Here is a 24,340-nt window from a genome sequence, read left to right as displayed (position 1 = left end):
ATCATTTTTAAAGGGACAGGCAGCTTTGATCCCCACTACCCCCGCCCTCTTTTTTTTTTTTGCTAGAACCAGAAGAGGCCTAGCAGTCTTTTACTAGGTTTCTTACTGGCCTATCCTTTCTGTCACCTTCCCGCATTTTCCAGAGAAATAGCTTTTCCATTATTTTCCTCAACACTTAATACTTTCTGCCACACTATATATTTTGCTTATTTATATGGCTTATTGTCTTCCTTTCCCCCTTTGCCGGTCCCTCCCCCAATAGAATTTCAGCACTATGAGGCCAGGAGTTTCATCGTGTTGTCTTCACTGCTGTATTCTCAGCTCCTAGGCTAAGGCCCAGGCCCTAAGGAACTCGTTGGCTCTCCCCACACCCTTCTGAAGCACATTTCTCTGTGGAATATAACAATATAACAGACAGCACTTTCCTGTTCTCAATTAGACTGTTCGACCAAAGGATACAAGGCCAGGACCTTAGAATTCAATGTTGGTTGAATCAACTCAGGCAGTAAAAAGCGACTCTGGGACCTTGAACTGAGCAAGAGGGCAATGAATGTAGTAGTAACAGACCTTCCTTCCCTGATCCATCTCCTTTTCTTTGCACAGAACCAAACCTCCAATAGAGTGAATTTAGGAAGGATCATACAGAAAGAACTCAGGACAGCTCCCTCATCTGAGATTGTTCTCCTATTCAGAACTGTCAGAATACAGAAACTGCCTCAGACACAAATCTATTTTAGCACTTTGAGAGCATCTACTGTTGTTTAAAATCCCACACAGTGGAGGTTAGATGAATCAGGACCAGCTGTAAAAGAGGTAGGGACTAGACATATATATAGTAAGAATAGTACATGGTCTTAAAAGAGATAAGGGTAAACTGCTATAAAGTTTAAAAAGAAAAAAAAAACACATCAAAATGTAAAGAAAAAAAAAAAGAAAAAAAATGGAAAGAAGTCACTTCCTGGCTTTCATCCTTAACTTCCCAAACACATGTCAGAATACTGTTTCAAGCACCAGATTCGGTACATTCTTTTTTTCTTTTAAATGTGTATTTTTAAAAATTTTTATTTTATTGATTATGCCATTACAGTTGTTCTATTCCCCCCTTTATTCCCCTCCACCCTGCACACCCCTACCATTCTCCCCCTTTAGTTTATGACCATGTGTCCCAAGTTCTTTGGATTCTATATTTCCCATACTATTCTTGCCCTCCCCCTATCTATTTTCTACCTACCATCTATACTACTTATTTTCTGTACCTTCTCCCCCCTTCTCCTCCTCCCACTCCCCTGTTGCTAACCCTCCATGAGATCTTCATTTCTATGGTTCTGCTCCTGATCTAGCTGTCCTTTTCACTTGCTTTTGTTTTAGATGTGGTTGTTAATAACTGTGAGTTTGCTGTCCTTTCACTGTTCATCTTTTTTATCTTCTTTTTCTTAGATAAGCCCCTTTAACATTTCATGTAAGGGCTTGGAGATGATGAACTCCTTGAATTTGATCTTATCTGAGAAGCACTTTATCTGCCCTTCCATTCTAAATGAAAGCTTTGCTTGGTAGAGCAATCTTGGATGTAGGTCTTTGGATTTCATGACTTGGAATACTTCTTTCCAGCCCCTTCTTACCTGTAAGGTCTCTTTTGAGAAATCCGCTGACAGTCTGATGGGAACTCCTTTGTAGGTGACTGTCCCCTTAGCTCTTGCTGCTTCTAGGATTCTTTCATTTTAATCTTGGCTAATGTAATTCTGATGTGCCTTGGTGTGTTCCTTCTTGGGTCCAACTTCTTTGGGACTCTCTGAGCTTCCTGGATTTCCTGGAAGTCTATTTTTTTTTTACTAGATTGGGGAAGTTCTCCTTTATTATTTTTTCAAATAAGTTTTCCACTCGTGGCTATTCCTTTTCCCTTCTGGCACCCCTATAATTCTGATACCGGAACGTTTAAAGATGTCCTGGAGGTTCCTAAGCCTCTCCTCATTTTTTTGAATTCTTGTTTCTTCATCTTTTCTGGTTGGTCATTTTTATCCTCCTTCTGGTCCACTCCATTGATTTGAGTCCCAGTTTCCTTTCCATTACTATTGGTTTCCTGTGCATTTCCATTCATTTCAATTAGTTTAGCCTTCATTTTTTCATGTAATTTGTGACTAAAATCAACCAGTTCTGTGAGCATCCTGATCACCAGTGTTTTGAACTGTGCATCTGAAAGTTTGGCTATTTCTTCGTCACTTAGATTTATGGGCTCTGGGCCTTTGAGATCTTCTTGAGCCGTTTTTGGTCTGTTCTCGCCCCTTCAGTATGAGGAGCAGAGCCTTAGGGATGAGGCGGGGTCTGCAGGGTGGGGTCTCTGGGTTGTGACGCTGTATGTGGTGGCAGGGTCAGAGTGAAGAATGGGCGTCCCCCTCTCCTGCTTCCTGCCACTGGGTGAGGAGTGAAGCCTGAGGTGTTCACCAGGGTAGGGTCGTTCAGGTCACTGGGTTGTGATGCTGTATGTGGGGGCGGGGTCAGAGCCGGGAAATGGCGGCCATCTCTGCTGCCTCCCGTCGCTGGAACCCGCTTGGTCCCATCTCACTGCCCACTCCCTTGCCGGTCTATCTGGGCAGGAATGGGCCAGTACAGTCAACCCACTGCCCTTCACCCTTGCTGGATCCTCCGGTCGCTCACTGGGTTGGCCCTTTGCAACCCCACGCCTGGGATCTGCGTGCCTGAGTCCGTCTGACCGACTTTTCTTGTGCAACCCCGCTCCGCCAGCTGCTGGTTTCGCCCCTCTTACCGGTCAGGCTGAAGAATTTGTTGTTATCGGACTTCTGAAAAGTTCAATTTTCTGTGTTCTGGCTGTGTTTTCTGTTGCTAATATTTTGTTGTCTCTAAACTTGGTTGTGTGAGAAAACATGGCGTGTCCACCTATGCCTCCATCTTGGCGGAAGTCCCAGATTCGGTACATTCTTGTTCCTTTACAGACAGGGAACAGATTTGTAAATTCTAGTCCCAAATCTCACTAAATTAGTTGGTCAAAACTCTTCACCACTCTAGGCCTCAGACTACAAATACATAACAATAAAGTTGGAACCCTAGGGTCCTTTTCAATTCTAACCTATAATCAAATCCCCTGGTTAACTGCTTTGTACCCAACACCCGTTAACAATCTATTACAAGCTAACTTTCCCATTCAACTCCAAATTGCTCCAGTGTATCTCTAACATGACTATAATTATACCAAGCATATGTTTAAAAATGTAACAGACATTTGTTTGCTTTTCATTAATGTGGTAACACAAGTATGTTAGTAAGGAAAACACCGGATGGTAATGGAGAAAATGAAGACAGTTGAAAACAAGCATGGTTCTGTTTTTTTTGTATTATTTCTTAAACTTGCTTCTGCTTTTGTTTTTATTACTGATTCTCCTAATGCTTCATCTCATCATCTCAGTATTTACTCACCTTCTGACTTTCTAATGTATTGTGAACAGTGTTGCAAAACAGTAATTTATAGCATTTTCTTTATATCACTCTCATTTAAGGAAATAATGGCTCTCCACTGCTTATTGACCAACCTTACATTCTTGCCTGGTATTCACAATTATTTCACATATATCCATTTTGTTCCCCCAATTCTATAAGCTTCAAGAGGCATGGGTTACCCACTTTTTTCATAACTCTGCATTCAGAATAATGTTTATGTTTGTATACAAAGTTAACTTTGTAATTTAATTTTTAAACTTATAAAAGATTTTTTTGCCAAAACTTATCACCAACTTTCATGTATTTACAGAAAGAATGTTAATAACTTGAGAACATGTTATCAAAGTAAGGCAGGCTTAGTTTGCAGATACTATGCTTGAGAAAGCAACTCTTAAAGCTAAAAAAAATATAACGACCTCTGCTCTTTGACACAGGGATTCCATTTCTAGTTTATCCTACTAACACACTTCTCCCACATAACTTGTACAATGTATGTTCAAGTTATTGACTGCAGCACTGTTTATAATAGCCAAAAGACCAGAAATAACCCAAATATACATCAAGAAAGCAACTTATATAAATTATGGTAAATCATACATGGTACACTATGCAGAGAAGTAAAAAGAGTGAAGCTCTTTAAAATACTGATTTGAAAAAAAACTCTAAAATATGTTAAATGAAATAACTAACAAGGTGCAAAATCATTAAATAGTATGTTTCCATTTATGTATAACAAGAGGATAGGAAAGAAAATCACATCTGCTTGTATATACATAAAAATCTCTGGAAAGATAAGGAAGCTAACAGTGTTTACTTGTTTTGGGGAAGGTGGTAGGAACTGAGTGGCTGAGGAAAGGGGTAGGAAGAAGATGCCACAGAACAGCTTATTGATTTTTAAACTATATGAGTATACTATTTATTGAAAACATAATTTCAATGTGCAAGAGATACATTGCCTAGCTGCCTCTCACACACACCCTGGGGACCTGGCCTGCAACCCAGGCAGGTGCCCTGACTGGGAATAGAACCAGTAACCTTTCGGTTTGCAGGTGGGCACTCAATATACTGAGCCACACCAGCCAGGGCTGAAAACATAATTTTAATCAAGGGCACAGCATGTCACTCTACTCAGTCTTAGCACATAGAAAGCAAAATACAATATTGGCAATGTAATCACTATAATTTTTATTTCTAATTAATCTTATATATGTATATTACACATAAAACATCTAGTACAGTGACAGACATGATAGGTGCTCAATAAGTACAGGCTATATATGGCCCTGGCTGGTGTAGCTCAGTGAATTGAGCGCGGGCCTGCGAACCAGACAATCGCGGTTCGATTCCCAGTCAGGGCACATGCCTGGTTGCAGGCTGGTTTCCTGCAGGCCAGTTCCCAGCAGGGGATGCATGACGAAAGGCAACCATACATTGATGTTTCTCTCCCTCTCTGCTTCCCCCCTTCCCCTTTAAAGATAAATAAATAAAAAAATGTTTAGTGTTCTTTAAAAAAAAAAAAGTACAGGCTATATAATTAGCAACAGATGGAAGACTATAGTCAGTAATGGAATAGGGGGGATTTTTGCTTTCTACCATCCTCACAGAAGTTTAACATATCCTATGAAAAATGTGTGCTTTCTTTTAAACAATGGGTATTTACTACTTTTGTAATTAAAAATAATTATCAAAGGAAAGATCTGCTTTGGTAGGGCAGCTGCATGGAGTAAGTAGGAACATAAGAGTATCCAGGAAACAAACAGCAAGCCATGAAACTCTTACAGAAATTTACTTTATTTAGTGTGAGAAACAAAAAATAAGAACAATGATTGTAAAGAACAAATCAATAAAAATTGATATGCATTTTCAGAAAACCAAACAGTTTCTTTTTATACTTTATGTTATGGGCACACAGAGGGTACCTGCCTAGAAGTTTAAAATGCGGTATGGCTAACAGTTTTCTGTGACTGAGTAAAAGATCCTGTCTTATTTATTACATCTTGCTCCTTCCAGCAAAAGATTACAAAGGGGAAAAAGGATAAATATTGAAGAAATTTACTAAACAAATGTTCACCACTGAGTTTTCATTTGTTCCTTGAAAGAGCTAAGCTGGGAAGACAAGTCCCACTGTGACTACAACTGTAATGTCCTCAAGAGAATGAAAGGTCTTCTTCAGGGGCCAAAAAAAAAAAAAAAAAAAAGTCAAGCTTAGACATTTGATTAGCCATAGTACAAGAGAGGACACTTGACTTTAGGGCAGGGAAAGCTACATGGCAATTTGAAAGGTAGTTAAGGAACAGCAAGTTAGAAGGATATAGATTAATTCTTAGGTTGGGGGAACTATGGTGACTGACCCTATACACACAAAGGGGGCCTTAGCGAAACTGCAGAGGACTGATCCTTAAGCCAATCACATCTTTGCCAATCTCTGTCACCTGTGGAAGAGGAAACAGAAAAAAGTTAAGAGATTTGTGAGGATGAGAAGCCATTTTACTCCCTCCACTCTTCAATGAGCACAGTAAAGGGCTTTGTTATTGGTAGTGATTGATAAAGAACAGTGAGAAGCTTGAGTTTTATCAGATATCACTGTCTCAAGGAGGTGGGGCAAAGACAGGAGAAAATGGACCAATGTGCTCTTTTTTCTCTTCCTTTCCCCTCAATATCCTAGATGAATTTCCTTTTTTTTTTAAAAGTTGGTCCCCTTGCCTCAAAGCTAGACCAATTCTTTTTTAAAAATCTTCCCTCGAGGATATGTTTATAGATTTTTAGAGAGGAGGTGGGGGGAGAGAGAGAGAGAGAAGGAAACATCCATATGACAGAGAAACATGTCTTGTACACACCCTGACTGAGAATTGAACCCACAACCCAGGTATGTTCTCTGACTAGGAAATGAAGCTAAACTACATCATTTTGGTGTATGGGACAATGCTCTGACCAAGTGCTCCAAACTGGCCAGGGCTAAATGCATTTCTTGAGGACAGTACTTACTGTGGTGACCTTGCAGATTTGACCCTTGAATTCAGGGGAGTAGCAGGCTCCACTGAGTGGACACTTCTCCACTGGCTTTCCACGGTAGATGGGCCGATAAGATGCAGCACAGATGTCAAAAGGGTTGTGCATGTCATAATTAAGTTGGTAGGCATCTGTGGGGTTCTTCTCACAAGCAGCCAGGATTTTGCGGGTCTAAGAAGGAAGTAATATTTTATTTTAAGAGGACTGAAAGCTGCACACAACTCTAATGGTTTCATCTTTATGGGTTAGTAGTTTCCCTGATGCAGGATGAAATTGTACTAAATGAACACAGACTATATCCTCTATATAGGACAATATACAAAGGGGTGACAGTTACCATTCCTGTGGTATCAGGCTTTCCCCTTCTCAATATCAAAGAGGCTCCATAGATCTAGACCCATACTCTTCTACCAAGTCTGAGAATTATCAGGGTCAGGCCTGAAAGAGTTAGAACTGGCTTCACTGCTCAAGAATGCTTTTGGAGAACACAATGGGTCATGTATGTAGAGGTTAGTGGTGGTGGTAATGGGAGATCTGGAGCTTAAGGACAGGTAGAGGGTTATTTTCAGATATGATGAAGCTATTCTAGGTTGCCAGTCACTCTCACTCTTTTTGTTGAATTTGTTTCAGAGCCAAGGCCTTGGTCTATTCCCTCCATGTAAGAGCAGATCTGGTTCCCTTATGCTCAATGAAGGAGTTCCTATCTACCTGCTGAGCCACTTCTGGCTTGGGCCCTAGTTCCAACAGGCGACGAGCAAAAGTGGCAGCTGTTTTAAAGTTCTTAAGCTTGAAGAAGAGATTGAGGGCTGTCCGGAGCACCAGGATCATGTGCACAGGCTGCAGGTTTGAGTGGGTGAAATAGGCTGCCATCTGGTGGAAAGAAAGAGGAATACATGCCAGGCTGATACTACAGCTGAGACAGGTCATTCATAGATGCTACACATGCATTAAAAAAATAAATACATAAAAAAATTAAAAAACTAAAAGCAGGACTGGCTATAAAGCAGAGAAGTGTTCTGCTTCCTACGTATGGAAAACTGATAAGATAAGGAAGAAGGGTGGAGAAATACATTCACTCCTGCCAGAAAAGGGACCAAATTTCTTACTTCCCAGGTTGAGATCTAGGTATGGAATTCAGACCTAATGGAGACCAAAGGCAAGGACACTTCTTTACTGCTCAGAGGGCCAGAGGTCTTACCTCACAGATGCGCTTCTGCTGTTCCAGAGTCTCTTTGGGCAGCTTCTTCCTTTCTATCTCCATGGACAAACCCACAATGTACTCACGGCAAATGGTGATAAGCTGTTGAGCCTGAAGGGAGGGGCAAAGGAAGGTCATGGTACAGAGGCAAGAATGTGGAGGTGCCCATGACTAGGACACATAGCTAGACCCCATCTAACCTCTGAAATCTCCTGTTTATTGTCCACAACAAGGAGAGGTACACTGAGTAAAATGAAACGGAATTTTTCCACAGCCTCCTCAAACTTGCCAACTGTGGTGAGCTGGTAGCAAAGCTGCAACCGTTGGATGAGGTCATTAAGCTTCAGGCCCACAGCTGGTACACTGTTCTTCAGCCCTGCATCCTTCCTAAAAAGGGAAAAGTAGGAAGACAACAGACAATAATTAAGAGTCCACTAGGACACAACTTCTTTTCCTGGCAACATAATCACAATTACCCTCCTAAAATAGCTGGGCAATAGGGTGCTATTGTAAACCAAACCTTATACAGTGGCAATACAAAGATCTTTTCCTACTAGGAAACCTCAGCTTTGGGGCGAATGTGACCATCCCTGAAGCTACAACCTGAAATATCTATGCCAGGTTGGAACAGATAAAAACCAAAGCAAGGGGCCTTACCAATTGCGATTAGGGTAGCCATACATGGCGGGCAGACAGGGCAGAGCCTGATAGGTGGTACGGCCTCGGGCATAGGTCTGCAGGAACAGTTGCTTATACGGGCCAAACTGGGTTACCCCTACCTGGTCGTGAAGGAGCTGGAATATAGGAAGAAAGAGACATAAGGGTTTTGGCCCTACCACTTAAAAACTAAGATACTTAACTTCTCTGTACTTGTTTCCTCATCAGTAGATTATACTTAGTTATAGGACCTACCTCATTCAATAATACCTATAAAGCATTTAGGATAGTGCCTGGCACACAGTCAATAGTAAAAAGATGTTAGTTGCTGCAGTTGCGATGGTTATTATTGCTATTATAGCACATCACTTAGTGTTCAAAACATATACCTGTTCATGAAGGGATGCTTCTTACTTCACTGATATAAGCCAGAAAGCAGGCTATAAAATGAGTGGAAGATAGCTGCATGGATCTACCCTAGGAGATTACTAAGCCAAATGGAAAGCAGGTAAAAGGAAGGCCTTATGACACAAGTTTCCTCAGTGAAGACCAAGGGTTTCAATGATAAATACAAGCCTGTCCCCTTGTGGGTGGGATAATTTCTGTTTGGTTAAGGTGAGTTAACCATCTCCCTGGTACCCTAGTCAAGATACACTTAAAAAAAAAAAAAAAGCTGAAGTTACTTTAAGACTCACCCGCATGGCGGTTTCAAAAGAGCCTGCGAGGATGTGATCAACTGGAAGCTGAGAGTTATTGCACCAGATCTAACAAGAAACAGAAAACCCAAACCAAGTGAGATCTTGTTCTTACTCTTCCCAAACTCTCCTATGCTGTATCTACAGTAGAAAAGTATCAATACTCTTTAAATATCAATCAATTATAGCCAGCTCAGAAATATTCACCCCCACAGGGCTATGTTTCCCTACTTACCTGAGTTGGGTTGGTTCCCTTGGTGGGTGGCAGAAAGAACCCATCCTCAGCCCCACCAGCTACCCCAGGGGGTACATCCTACGGGGAAAAACAAAAAGCATGTCATTTTCTTAAAGCCATTTAAGCACTCTGTCCTGATGTCTCTACACAGAGCCCTTTACTTTGTTCCCAGCCTCTGTTGGGAGGCAGAGGTGGTGATTATGGGAAAAGATTCTCAAAATAGGAATAACTTCACCAATAATAAAATGACATATCAAAAGCTTGCTGCCTTTTCATAAGCTGCTACTGGCACAACCCTGATTACCTCATTCCTCTTTCTTTGAAATGGGAGATAAAGCATCAGATTAGGAGGGTCTAGACCCTTTTCCTTTTGGGGTTCTTAGGGCTTGGGTGGTAGTGGCAGGGGGCTATAAGGCCTCTGGCTTCCACAGGGAGAAGAAAAAACCTTACAGGGCTAAGAATTCCACATACCAACTCAGGAGGGAGCTCCAAATCTTCTTCTACATCCCAGCCACCACCTTCTTCCTGTCCCTTCCCAAGAGCGTCATCCCCCAAACCTTCTGGAGCCTCCACAAACCCCTCTGTAAGGAAAAATGCAGGCTCAGAATAGATCCTTGTAGTGACAGATTCTTAGCCAAACATCCTTCAGATTCTTATTAATCCCATGGCTTGGAACCCTGCAGAACTGCCCATAGCCCACTCCTAAACCAGAGGGGCCATCTGCCCAGACCAGTCCTAGCACAGTATTCTTACCTTCATCCAGCTGCAGCTCTGCATCCTCTCCCCATCCCTCACTACCAACCGTGTCAATGTCAATGTCAGCAGCCAGTGCTCCTCCCTTCCCTATAGAGGGAAAGGACAAAAAATAAGCTGGTTATAGTCAGGCAAGTCTGAGATAATGGCCTCCTCTGCAGGCAAGTTGCATGCTTACAAAAGCTGACAAGGTTTTGTCCACTTACTGTTTTTATTATTTACTTTTGTAATATATAAATTATGCTAACTTTCAGTAGGTTTCACAGAGGAAACAGAAAAGAGAAACAACTGGCCTTCCTGCTACCAAAACTGCTTCTTAAACTAATTTTTACTTACCAACCTTTGGCTACTGTGGTTCCAAACCAGGGACTACAGTCAACTTCAGAATTTCTTGCTGAGATCTTATGCTAAGTTATCGGTACAGTGTGCACAGGGCATGAGGACACTGACTCAATTAGAGGAGATGGAAGATAGAGCCGAGGTGGGCACAAAATGCCCAAGGATCTATTTAGGCTCTAAGTCAAGAGAAATGACTTAGTAGACATATCTGAGAAAACAGGACGAGGGCTAAGGGTAGGTGTGATGGCATACATCTGCATATGCCGATATAACAGAATTTGAGGTAGCTGAATTTGCACCTTTATCATTGTTCATCACAAATGATAAAATACTGGAGAGTATTACTACATATATAGTAAAACTAAGGAAATACACCAAAATCTTTTAGCAGTGGTTATCATAAGCATTGACCAAGAGATATCTCTCTTTTTTCCCACCTATTTTTAAATGTTAAGAATTTCATAATGCTTTTATTTGTATTTTAAAGAGACTGTATACTATGACTCTGCTTGGCATCTCAGTACTCCATGAAGTTCTCTCAGTACTTCATACAGGAAAAAAAAAGACAGATGAAAAGGACAGGAGAGCAGATGGTACTCTTTAGGACAGGTCTTCTTCTGTTTTTAATGTAGCTTTTTATCAATCTTTTAAAAAAATTTTATTTATTTATTTATTAGATTTTTAAAATTTATCTTTAGAAGGGAAGGGAAAGAGAGAGGGAGAGAAATATCAATGTATGGTTGCTTTTCATGCGTCCCATGCTGGCAACTGGCCCCTGCTGGGAACTGGCTTGCAACCCAGGCATGTGCCCAGACTAGGAATCGAACCTTCATCCTTTGGTTCACAGGCCCATGCTCAGTCCACTGAACTACACTAGCCAGGGCCCACCAATCTTTTTTAAAACTGATTTTTCTTAGAAAAAGAGAGAGAAACACTGATTTATTGTTCCACTTATTTATGTAGTTGTCTGTTGATTCTTGTATGTGCCCTGACTGGGGACTGACCCCTACAACCTAGGTATATCAGGACGACGTTCTAACCAACTGAACTACCTGACCAGGGCTCTAGGACAGTTCTGCACAAAACAAACAACAAAAATGCTATGGAAGAAGTGGGCACTTACCCTTGCTAGCAATGGAGCCTTCAAAGAACCCTTTGGACACAGTCAGTAAGGGCCAATTGGTATCCAATGGCATGATAGGTGGAGGTGGCTGGAGCAACTTGGCATTAAGGTCAATGTCTGGAATCTGAAAGGTAAAAAAAAAAGGTTAAAAGCAAACAGCTCTCAGGAACCATGTAGGGGAGGTAATAGAGCCTCAGGTAGCACAGTGATATCTAAAGGTTTAAAATGTCCCAAGATCTCAGAGTTAATCTTGTAATCAGAGACGCATGTAAATAAAGACTCACTCTTTCCTTCTCTGGATCAAATGACTCCTTCAGGCTCTCAGCTTCTTCATCTAAGCCATGGGTGGCAGCTGTGAGATAGGCCAGTGACTCTGTAAAGAAACCAGACTTTGTAGTGCCGGTACATTTCCAAGTGAATGCTGCAGTGGGTAGGCAGACTCAAAGATGTCTCCCCAGTGATCCCTGCCTCCTGGTATTCGAGTCCTTGTATAATCCCCTCCCCTTAAGTGTAGGCTGGACTTGTTGACTCGCTTCTAAGGAACAGAATATGGCAGAAGTAATGACAAATCAATCCTGACATTAGCATATAAAGACTGGCTTCCATCCTGGGTGCCCTTTCTTGCTCACTTGTTCTGAGGGAAACCAGCTGTCATATTGTGAACAGCACTATAGAGAAGCCTACATGGCAGAAAAATGCCATCTTCCAGCCAACAGCCTGCGGGAACCTGATGACTACCCACAGACATTTAGTGAGCATGGGAGTGGATCCTCCTCCACTTGAACCTTGAGATGTCTGAAACCTTAACCAACACTTTGATTGCAGCCTCAGGAGATACAATGGGACAGAGGCACCCAGCTAAGCCATGCTGCATACTGAAATAGTCAATGATTGTTGCTTTAAAGTACTAAATTTGGGTGTAACATGTTAACAGTAATAGATTACTAATACAGTGGCTTATCCTTAAGATCTATCACCAGTGTTGATGAGAATCTGGGATTCACTGTAGACTCCTCTTTTAAACATCCCACATCTATCCCTTAGTAAATCACGTTGATTCTACCTTTATATGCCAAATCTGACCATTGCTCACCCCTTCACTGCTAGTACCTAGGTCCAAACTACATCTTTTCTTTCTTGTTCCCTAATGTACCTCACATGCTAATATAATGCTTGGTATATAGTAATATCTTTTAAAAAATCTCTTGAATACATAAACAAATCAACAAAATCTCCAGACTTGAACTGAAAGAATAAAATTCTAATGGCATCCAACTAACTGCATTAACAAGTGTGCCTGCTCCAGAATCTTTTAACACCTTCTAACTTCCCCATTACTATTAAATATTTTCCTAAGAGTGCTTAGCCAGACTGAGGTATTCTGGCCATGCCTCCATTTGGCTTTGAAGAAAGTCTTCTAAGCATGGTAGGAGTATACCGTCTCTTCTGAAAACCTGCACAATGAAGGCAAATCCCTCACCACTATATATGAACAACTCACCAGGAAGAGAAAATACTTTCTAAGTCCCCAAAGAGGCTGGCAGGTTTGGTTACATACTTACTCTGTCCACAGTTCTTCAGAATCCGCACCCGTTCTGACACATCACCCAGGTACAGGGCATTCTGATAATGGCCACTCATGTCCTTTCGAATCTCAGCTGTACCAAGTCAGTTAGAGACACCAAATTAGGTCTTCTCTCCTCTATTTACCTTTCTCCTCCCCCCAAGGGCCCCTCTTTCAGCCTTATTTCTGGGGCCTCACCAATCTTCATCATCTTTCGAAGTTTCTCTAAGTTGCCAGTGATAAGGTACAGGAAGGAAAGCTTGTCAAAATTTTTGGTGCGCTGATAACACATTTCCACAATCTGGTGGTTCCCCTGTAGCAATGCCACTTCTCCGAGCTTTTCCCAGCAGTTTTTGTCATCCAGTGCTTTCGCCGCTTCCAGGGCAATCTAAAGAATCCCCAGGGTCAGAGTTAATAGGATGGGGACTGTACTTCCAAACCATGGACTACAGTCAAAGTATTTGCTAAATAAATCTTCTAAGGAACCCTCTATGCATTCAATCACACCTAGTTTTCAGTCTAATTCTAATGAAAATCCCATCAACAAATATGATCCATTTGGAGCCAAGGACAGAAGAATTACATCACATTATCCTCCTCAGAAATTTGTTTTTTACAAAATTATCTCCTAGCAGTTGCTGTTTCCATAGAACCGATTCTTTCTTAAATACCTTATTTCCTACTTGCCAAGTCTGAAGGGGCTTTAGAACAGAAGGAATAATAAAAAAGTAAGTTCCAAACTGAAAAATCAATGTTCCCAAACCTTCTCCCTATTGAAAAAAAATACCTATAGCCCCTAGGCCCCAACACTTAATAAGCACTCTTTCATCTAAGTAGGCAATCAGGCTACTTAGGAAGTAATGGGATTTTTCTAATTCCATGTTATTTTGCTCTTATTGTAGAAGTTATTGGATTCAGACTGAGTATGTCAACAGTAGAAATGCTGTGGCAGAAGCAAATAGGATAAAGTAGAGATGGGCAAACAGCGACAGAAAGATGGCTCTATCTAACAACTAAAAAATCCCAAATTCTTTTATCAACTAAAGAAGCAAACCTAGCATAATGCCTTCCCAATGCTACCCTAACCCTCTTACCTTCTCCACATTGATATGAAGCTTATAACCACATTGTTCTCACCTCAATGTTTCCACACTCTAGTGCCAGACTAAAGCGAGTTTTCTCATCCTTGACAAAATGCAGTGCCACTTCAGGATAGCCCTTCTTCTGGAGATAAGCAATGATAGACTGGCCTACTAGTTTGGCATTTCTTACCATGTGTAGTACCTAGACATTTGGGATTGGGTAAGGCAGGAAATAGAGATTACTTATAGGAAAAATGGACTTTTGTCCCTCTCAATATTCCTAGCTTGTTTTCTTCTTTCATACCTCATCATATTTTCTGTTGATAAGGGCCAGCTTGAACTTGAACTCAGTAGGATCAATGGTGAGCACACGAGGCCGACACTCCCTATCTAGGCAATATACATTGTTGCCTTTCACTCTTGTGACATAGATGGGTAAATCCAGAGTTCGAATGATCCCATAGTCCCTAAGAGGAGTAAGAGAACACAACTTTCAGGGAGTGAGGAGGGAAATCCAGCCTGTAAAAAAATGGAACAAGTCTAGGACAAGCCTTTTATCTTCTTGTTACCCTTTTGTCAAGTACCATTTGAACAAAGATAGAGATGAGACACGATTCAAAAAAGAGCAGGATTAAAGCCATATTTACTTATTTTATTATCTTGTATGATGGAGAAAGATAAGGGCAAATAGGATAATCTTTCTTCATTAGCTATCAATTTAGGAGCTAACAGACATGGCTATAGGAATCAGACTTAAAAGTTAACTCAAGTTCTGATATATAATCAATACCCCACTATGGACAGTTAACTCTTTCTTATAAAGTATAGGAGAAGGCAGAAGAGAGATAGATGTCAAGAGTTCTGGCACATAAAGAAATTTAACTGAAATGAAAATAAAAAGTTCACAAATTAAAACTTATAGGTATAGCTAACATAATACTTGATGGATAACACAGCAGGGGTACCAAACTCATTTTTACCGGGGGCCACATCAGCCTCAGGGTTGCCTTCAAAGGGCCAAATATAATTTTAGGACTGTAAAAACGTAACTACTCCTTAACAGTTAAGTTAGAGCTGGTGCTGCCGCCTGATAGAAACAAGGTGCCAGGCTGGATAAAACAAGGTGGAAGGCCAGATTTGGCCTGCGGGCCTTGTGTTTGCCACCTGTGATTTATAGTGTTAAATGAATATACTGTATTAGAAGAAATACTGAAAACTAATGAGCTCTAATGCATATATTAGGAGAAAAAACAAAAATTAATAAGCGCCATCTCAAATTTTTTATTGTTCTTTTTAAAGTTACCAATAATGTATTTAGAAGAAAATAATAAAGCTAAGAGTATAATTTAAGAAACAGAAAACAGCCCTGTGGTGTAGCTCAGTGGATTGAGTGTGGGCCTCCGAACCAGAGGTTCGTGGTTCGATTCCCAGTCAGGGCACATGCCTGGGTTGCAGGCCAGTTCCCAGCAGGGGACCCACGAGACGCAACCACACACTGATATTCTCTCCCCCTCTCCTTCCCTTCCACTCTAAAGATAAATAAATAAAATCTTATAAAAAAAGAAATAGAAAACAATAAAATATCTAGAAATAAATCTAACCAAGGGTGTAAAAGACCTGTTCTGAGAAAATTCTAACTCTAAGTCAATGAAGAAGATACAAATAATGAAGAAGATAAAAATAAGTGGAAGCACATACTATATTCAGAGACAGGAAGAATTAACATCATTAAAATGTCCACACTACTGGGACTTCCAGCCAAGAGGGAGGTGTAGGGAGATATACCTTACCTTCTCAAACAACCAAAAGAAGGACAACCACAAATTTCAAAATAAAAAATGACAAATATAAAAACAAAAACCAACCAACTGCCTGAAAAATTGAACTGTTTGGAAGCCCGACAATCAAGAACCTAAAGAAACATTCATGTAGAATAGTAGGATAGGCAGAGATGGGAAGCTAGGGTGGAGAGGAGGCACAGCAAGGCTGCGGCTGGTGGACCAGGCAGTCCCATATTTGTGTGCGGATAAGTCAGGAGGGAAAATTGGTCCTTCCTGTCAGAGCAAGAAGAACTGTCACCCAGAATGCCAGCACAAGGGAAATTAAGCCTCAAAACCTCTTGCTGCAAAACCAAGGAGGGTTGGAGTGGTGGGAGAAACATCTAGCCTCATATGACAGTTCGTTGGAGAGAGCCACAGGGCCCTAGAATATAAACAAACCCACCCATGGGGGAATCAGTGTGAGAAGGGCCCAATTTGCTGATGGGTAGCAGGGGGAAGTGGCTGACGGCCAGCCAAGAGCTAAACAAGAAGCACCGTTCCCTCTCAGACCCCTCCCCACATACAGCACCACAACCCAGTGTCATGGGTTGCCCCACCTGGGGAATACCTAAGGCTCCACCCCTTACATTGTAAGACATTGCATGCCAAGACAAAAAAATGTGGCCCAAATGAAACAACAAATCAAAGCTCCAGAAAAAATACAACTAAGTGATAAAGAGATAGCCAACCTATCAGATGCAGAGTTCAAAACACTGGTAATCAGGATAATCACAGAAATGGTTGTTGAGTATGTTCGCAAAACAGAGGAAAAAGTGAAGGCTATAAAAAGTGAAAAAAAGTTAAAATGTACAGGGAACTGACAGTGAAGGGAAGGAAACCAGGACTCAAATCAAAGATTTGGAGCAGAAAGAAGAAATAAAACTTTCAACCAGAACAGAATGAAGAAACATGAATTCAAAACACAAGGAACCTCCAGGACATTTTGAATGTCCCAACATCTGAATCATATGGCTGCCAGAAAGGGAAGATGAGGAGCAAGACATTGTAAACTTATTTGAAAACATAATGAAGGAGAACTTCCCTACCCTGGCAAAGGAAATAGACTTATGGGAAATCCTGGAAGCACAGAGAGTCCCAAAGAAGCTGGACCCAAGGGAGCACACACCAAGACACATCATAATTACATTAGCTAAGACTAAAGAGAAGGAGAGAATCTTAAAAGCAGCAAGAGAAAAGGAGGCAGTTACCCACAAAGGAGTTCCCATAAGACTGTCAGATGATTTTCCCAGAGAAATCTTGCAGGCAAGAAGGGGTTGGAAGGAAGTATTCCAAGTCATGAAAGGCAAGGACGAACACTCAAGATTACTCTATCCAGCAAAGCTATCATTTAGAATGGAAGGGCAGGTAAAGTGCTTTCCAGATAAGGTGAAGTTAAAGGAGTTCTTCATCACCAAGTCCTTGCTATAGGAAACATTTAAGGAACTTATTTAAGAAAAACAAGATCAAAATTATGAACCGTAAAATTACAACAAACTCACAACTACCAACAACCAAACCTAAAAAAACACAACAAACCCCAAAACTAAGCAAATAACTAGAATGGGAAGAGAACCACAGAAACAGAGATCATGTGCAGTGTTATCAGTGGGAAATGGGAGAATGGGGGAAAAGGTACAGAGAATAGGAAGCACAAATGATAGATACAGAATAGACAGGGGGAGGTTAAGAACAGTATGGGAAATGGAGAAGCCAAAGAACTTACATGTATGACCCATGAACATGAACAAAGAAGGGAGGGAATGTGGATGGAGAGGATACAGCATGGAGAGGAATAAAGGGGAGAAAATATGGACAACTGTAATAGCATAATCAATTATATATATTTCAAGTAATCCACAATTTATTGATTTCAGTGTTGAACAGAAAGAACAGAGAAAAACTGTAACCTTCCAGATAATTTTTCAGTTTGACTTTACTTCCTATATTTTCTTTTTTAAATATATTTTATTGATTATGCTATTACACTTGTCCCATTTTCCCCTCTTATTCCTCTCCACTCTGCACTCTCCCACCCACCCACATTCCCCACCTTTAGTTCATGTCCATGGGTCATACATATAAGCTCTTTAGTTTCTCCATTTCCTATACTATTCTTAACCTCCCCCTGTCTATTCTCTACCTACCATTTATGCTACTTATTCCCTGTATGTTTTCCCTCTTTCTCCCCTTCTGGATGATAACCCTCCATGTGATTTTCATTTCTGTGATTCTGTTCCTGTCCTAGTTGTTTGCTTACTTTGTTTTTGTTCTTTTTAGGTTTAGTTGTTAGTAGCTGTGAGTTTCTTGTAATTTTATTGTTCATATTTTTAATCTTCTTTTTCTTAGGTAAGTCCCTTTAACATTTCATATAAGAGTTTGGTGACGATGAACTCCTTTAATTTCACCTTATCTGGAAAGCACTTTATATGCTCTTCCATGCTAAATGATAGTTTTCCTGGATAGACTAATCTTGGATGTTGGTCCTTTCCTTTCATGACCTGGCATACTTTCTGGCCCCTCTTGCTTGTAAGGTTTCTTTTGAGAAATCAGCTGATAGTCTTATGGAAACTTCTTTGTAGGTAACTGTCTCCTTTTCTCTTGCTGCATTTAAGATTCCTCATCTTTAATCTTGGGTAATGTAATTAAGATGTGCCTTGGTATGTGCTTCCCTGGGTCCAACTTTTTTAAAAAATATATTTTATTGATTATGCCATTACAGTTGTTCTATTCCCCCCTTCATTCCCCTCCACCCTGCACACCCCCTTCCCCACCATTCCCCCCTTTAGTTTATGACCACGTGTTTCCAGTTCTTTAGATTCTATATCTCCCCTACTATTCTTGTCCTCCCCCCTAACTATTTTCTACCTAACATCTATGCTACTTATTTTCTGTACCTTCTCCCCCCTTCTCCTCCTCCCACTCCCCTGTTGCTAACCCTCCATGTGATCTTCATTTCTATGGTTCTGCTCCTGATCTAGCTATCCTCTTGCTTTTGTTTTAGGTGTGGTTGTTAATAACTGTGAGTTTGCTGTCCTTTCACTGTTCATCTTTTTTATCTTCCTTTTCTTAGATAAGTCCCTTTAACATTTCATATAATAAGGGCTTGGTGATGATGAACTCCTTGAATTTGGTCTTATCTGAGAAGCACTTTATCTGTCCTTCCATTCTAAATGAAAGCTTTGCTGGATAGAGCAGTCTTAGATGGAGGTCCTTGCCTTTCATGACTTGGAATACCTCTTTCCAGCCCCTTCTTGCTTGTAAGGTCTCTTGAGAAATCAGCTGACAGTCTGATGGGAACTCCTTTGTAGGTGACTGTCCCCTTATCTCTTGCTGCTTCTAGGATTCTCCTTCATTTTAATCTTGGCTAATGTAATGATGATGTGCCTTGGTGTGTTCCTTCTTGAGTCCAACTTCTTTGGGACTCTCTGAGCTTCCTGGAAAACCTGGAAGTCTATTTCCTTTGCCAGATTGGGGAAGTTCTCTTTTATTATTTGTTCAAATAAGTTTTCCACTCGCTCTTCCTCTTCCCTTTCTGGTACCCTTATAATTCGAATGTTGGAACATTTAAAGATGTCCTGGAGGTTCCTAAGCCTCTCCTCATTTTTTTGAATTCTTGTTTCTACATTCTTTTCGGTTTGGTCATTTTTTTCCTCTTTCTGGTCCACTTCTTTGATTTGAGTCCCAGTTTCCTTTCCATTACTATTGGTTTCCTGTGTATTTCCATTCATTTCAATTAGTTTAGTCTTCATATGTTCCTCTAATTTGTGACTAAAATCAACCAGTTCTGTGAGCATCCTGATCACCAGTGTTTTGAACTGTGCATCTGAAAGTTTGGCTATTTCTTCACTGCTTAGATTTATTGGCTCTGGGACTCTGAGTTGTTCTTGAGCCATGTTTTGATCTGTTCATGCCTGTTAGGTATGAGGAGCGGAGCCTTAGTTGTTCACCAGGGTGGGGCCACCCAGGTCACTGGTTTGTGACGCTATAGGTGGGGGCAGGGTCAGAGAAGGACAATGACGGTCCCCTCTGCAGCTTCCTGCCACTGGGGCCTGCACAATCTGTCTCACTGCTCCCCCCTTCACTGGTTTATCTGCACACAAATGTGTGACCGTGGTCAACCTTCGGTGAGTCCACCACCTTGTGCCCTCAGTGGGTCCGCCCGCTTCTCCACACCTGGGATCCACCTACGGCTGCCGGTGAACCTGGGTTGCACGCCTGGGTCGGTCCGGTGGATCTTTCCTGCCTGACCCCCGCTCTGCTGCTGGCTCTGCCCCTCTTACCAGTTTGGCTGAAGGGTTCATTGTTGTTGGACTTCCGCGAAGTTCAATTTTCTGTGGTTTTGGCTGTGTTTTTGTTGCTAAAACTTTGTTGTTTTTAACCTTGGTTGTGGGAGGAGGCACAGTGCTTCCACCTATGCCTCCATCTTGGCGGAAGTCCTGGGTCCAACTTTTTGGGGACTCTGAGCTTCCTGGACTTCTTGAAAGTCTATTTCCTTTGCCAGATTGGAGAAGTTCTCCTTTAATATTTTTTCAAATAAGTTTTCTATTTCTTGATTTCCTCTTCTCCTTCTGGCACCCCTATGATTCTAATATTGGAACATTTAAAGTTGTCACAGAGTTTCCTAAGCCTCTCCTCATTTTTCTGACTTCTTGTTTCTTTATTCTGTACTGGTTGACTGTTTATTTCTTCCTTCTGGTCCAAACTATTGATTTGAGTTCCAGTTTCCATCCCTTCACTGTTGGTTCCCTATATATTTTCCTTTACTTCATTTTTCATAGCTTTCACTTTTTCCTCTATTTTCCTTGGTTGTCGGACTTCCACGCAGTTCAATTTCCTGGCACTTCTGGTTGTTTTTTGTTTTTAAATTTGTTGTTGGCCTTCTTTTGGTTGTGTGAGGATGCACAGTGTGTCTGTCTATGCTTCTATCTTGGCCAGAAGTCATAAAATATATTGTAAATAAAAAGAAGAACAAAGTTGGAGGGATCATGCTATGTAATATCAAACTATAAGGCCATAGTAATCAAAACAGCATGATAAGTCAAGAGAACAGAATAGTGAGCCCAGTGTGGGAGGTTCCATGGTGTAATGGTTAGCACTCTGGACTCTGAATCCAGAATAGTGAGCCCAGAAATAAACCTGTGTCTTTATACTCAATATTTGACAAAGGAAGTAGGCACATACAATGAACTAAAGACAGTTTATTTAATAAATGGTGTTGGGAGAATTGGAGAGATACATTAAGAAAAATTAAAGTAGACCACCTTCTTATATCACACACAAGAATAAATTCAAAGTGGATTAAAGACTTAAATGTTAGACTTGAAACCCTAAAAACCCTGGAAGAAAACATAGGTAGTAAAAGCTCGAACACTGCTTGTAGCAATATTTTTTCTGATATATCTCCTATGGCAAACGAAAGAAAACAAAAAATAAACAAATGGGACTACAGCAAAGTAAAAAGTGTTTGCACAGCAAAGAAAACCATCAACAAAATAAAAGGACAACCCACTGAATGGGAGAACATATTTGCTGATATATCTGATAAGGGGGCTAATATCCAAAATTTAGCCCTGGCTGGTGTGGCTCAGTGGGTTGAGTGCCGGCCTGCGATCCAAGGGGGTACTGATTCAATTCCCAGTCAGGGCACATGCCTGGGTTGTGGACCAGGTCCCTTGTTGGATGATGCATGAGGGGCAACCACACATTGATGTTTCTCTTCCTCTGTTTTTCCCTCCCTTTCCCTCTCTAAAAAATAAATAAATAAAATCTTTTAAAAAACCCAAAAAACAAAATTTATAAAGAACTTATAAAAACCGAACACCAAAAAAACAATCAAAAATAAAAATGGACAAAGGACCTGAATAGACACTTCTCCAAAGACGACATACAGATGGCCAACAGACATATGAAAAGATGTTCACCATCTTCCATCACCAGAAAAATCCAAATTAAAACCACAATAAGATATCACCTCACACTGGTCAGAATAACTATCATGAATAAATCCACAAACAACAAGTGCTGCACAAATGTGGAGAAAAGGGAACCCCTCTGCCATGTTGGTGGGAATGCAGATTGGTACAGCCACTGTAGAAAGCAGTATGATGTTACCTTAAAAAATTAAAAATGGATCTGCTTTATAACCCAGTGATTCCACTTCTGGATTTATCCAAAGAAACCTAAAACACTAATTTGAAAGAATGTAAACACCCCTCTGTTCATTGCAGTGTTGTTTACAATAGCCAAGAATAAGAAGCAGCCCAAATGTCCATTTGTAGATGAGTGGATACAACGATGGTACATTTATACAATGGAATACTACTTGGCCATAAAATAAGAATAGAATTTTACCCTTAGAGATAGCATGGATGGACCTGGAGAACATTATACAAAGTGAAATGAGCTAGCCAAAAAAAAGCAAATAGCATATGATTTCACTCTGTATGGAATCTAATGAACAGACTGAACTAACAGCAAAATAGAGACAGACTCATAGATAGAGAGCAGGCTGACAGCTCTGGGTAGGGATGAAGAGGTGGAGGAATCAAACAAAACAGAAAAAGAACATGGACAAGTGTGGTGATTATGGGGAGGAGAGGAGTTGGTGAAGGTGGAAGACAGTATAAGGGGGATAAATAGTAAGGGAAATAATACAAAAAAATAAAACAAAAATACAATAGAGAAATTCAATAAAGGCAAAAAGTGAATAAAATTGATTAACCTTTTATGAGAGTATAAGAAAAAAGAGGGCAATAATAGGAATGAAAAAGGTATCTATAGCTACAGATCTTACAATCTAACTCTGATAAAAATATAATTTACCAAAATTGTCTTAAAAGGAATAGAAGACCCCTACAGCACTATAATTGTTAACAAAGTATGCTGACTCAGATTTAAAAAAAATTCTTCCCATATATAGAGCCCCAGGACTGGATGACTTCACTAGCAAATTCTACCCAGCATTCAAGAAAAAATAAATTCCAATCTTATACAAACTAAAGAAGAGAAGAAGAAGGCACATTATTCTGCTTATTTTTTTGAAATAAGCACTACCTCAACACCAAACCCAGACAAGGAGAGGCAAAAAAGGGGAAATCATATGCCAATATCACACACACACACACACACACACACACACACACATGGAAATATCCTAAACAAAATATTAGTAAACTAAAACTAGCAGTATTTGAAAAGAGTAAAACATTATGAGCAAGTTAGATTTGTATCAGAAATACAATTTAATTCACTATAATAATCAGTGAAACGAGAAAAATTTTACATGGCAGAAAGGTGTCTAATAGAATCCAATATTCATTCAAGACATAGAAAGGAAGTTCAATACGTAAAGGGTACCTGTAAAAATCTACATCAAGTTTGCATAAGGCTAATACACTGAAAGTTCATCCTTTAAATTGGGAATATAACAAAGTTTGCGACAACCATGTTTATTCAACCAACATTGTGCTGGAGATCTTGGTCAGTGCAGTAAGACAAGAAAAATATGGCCCTGGTCAGGTAGTTCAGTTGGTTAGAGCACTGTCCTGATATGCCAAGGTTGTGGGTTTGATGCTTAGTCAGGGAACATGCAAGAACAACCAATGAATGCATAAATGAGTGGAACAATAAACCAATGTTTCTCTCTTTCTCCCCCTCCCGAACCTCCCTTCACTCCCTTCCCCACCCCCTCCTCACTCCCCTTCCCTCCACCCTCCTTCTCTCCCTTCCCTACACTCTCTCTCCCACTTCCTTTCTCTCTAAAATTGATTTACATTCAAGGGACATATAAAAATAAATCAGAGAAGACTGGTACTGGGATTTAAACCCAGGTGCAGCAGCCTTGGGAGCACATGGCTTTGGCAAAAGTTAGGACCATGCAGCTTTAGAGTGTGCCCTTTTTGCCACATAGCATAGGACGTAGGAGAGACTTTGCCTGGAAGAAAAAGGGTGAAAGGACTCTTGCTGGTGGGCCATGAGAAGGTGCCACATGGTTTTGGATTAAGTGGAGATCGTAGCGGTGACACAGCTAATGGTGCTGGAACCAAGGGGCTGCCAGAACCACGGACTTCTACTTCTTTTCCTGAGATATGGTACCCCGAACTGGGCAGAGGGAGAAGGAAGGACAGTGCATTTGTGGGTATTCTAAAGAACTTTAGTATTTTAACGAAGACATTAAGGCATTACTCTAAGTCTGTATAACTCTTTGAATAAATAATTCCTTTTCTTTTCACAAAAAAAAAAATAAATAAATAAACCAATTAATGCGTAAATGAGAACAAATCAATGTCTCTCTCCCTCTCTGTCTAAAAAACAATCAATACTTTTAAAAAATATATTTTATTCATTATGCTATTATAATCATCCCATTTTTCTCCCCTTTATTCCCATATGCCCTGTACCTCCCACCCACCATCA

The 24,340-nt window shown here is 40.6% G+C and overlaps 1 protein-coding gene across 1 annotated transcript in view; it reads right to left on the bottom strand.

The window, feature by feature from the left end:
• Positions 1-5,223: 5,223 nt before the first annotated feature.
• COPA (COPI coat complex subunit alpha) overlaps positions 5,224-24,340 on the bottom strand; it is a 79,005-nt gene continuing 59,888 nt past the window's right edge. The window contains exons 18-33 of the mRNA XM_053667909.1: positions 14,410-14,572; positions 14,161-14,307; positions 13,222-13,411; positions 13,022-13,117; positions 11,744-11,832; positions 11,460-11,583; positions 9,998-10,087; positions 9,716-9,825; positions 9,245-9,322; positions 9,010-9,078; positions 8,315-8,451; positions 7,858-8,044; positions 7,658-7,768; positions 7,168-7,329; positions 6,436-6,630; positions 5,224-5,882 (exon numbers count right to left, since the gene is read on the bottom strand). Of these exons, the coding sequence (XP_053523884.1) occupies positions 5,823-5,882; positions 6,436-6,630; positions 7,168-7,329; positions 7,658-7,768; positions 7,858-8,044; positions 8,315-8,451; positions 9,010-9,078; positions 9,245-9,322; positions 9,716-9,825; positions 9,998-10,087; positions 11,460-11,583; positions 11,744-11,832; positions 13,022-13,117; positions 13,222-13,411; positions 14,161-14,307; positions 14,410-14,572 (2,008 nt within the window). The 3' untranslated portion in view covers positions 5,224-5,822. The remainder of the gene's footprint in view (positions 5,883-6,435; positions 6,631-7,167; positions 7,330-7,657; positions 7,769-7,857; positions 8,045-8,314; positions 8,452-9,009; positions 9,079-9,244; positions 9,323-9,715; positions 9,826-9,997; positions 10,088-11,459; positions 11,584-11,743; positions 11,833-13,021; positions 13,118-13,221; positions 13,412-14,160; positions 14,308-14,409; positions 14,573-24,340) is intronic.

Source organism: Artibeus jamaicensis, unplaced genomic scaffold, assembly GCF_021234435.1.
Source record: "Artibeus jamaicensis isolate MK-2021 breed Jamaican fruit bat unplaced genomic scaffold, CSHL_Jam_final contig_475, whole genome shotgun sequence".
NCBI classification, from domain to species: Eukaryota; Metazoa; Chordata; class Mammalia; order Chiroptera; family Phyllostomidae; genus Artibeus; species Artibeus jamaicensis.
Note: the sequence above shows the minus strand (reverse complement) of the source record. Positions and strands in the feature narration are given on the sequence as shown.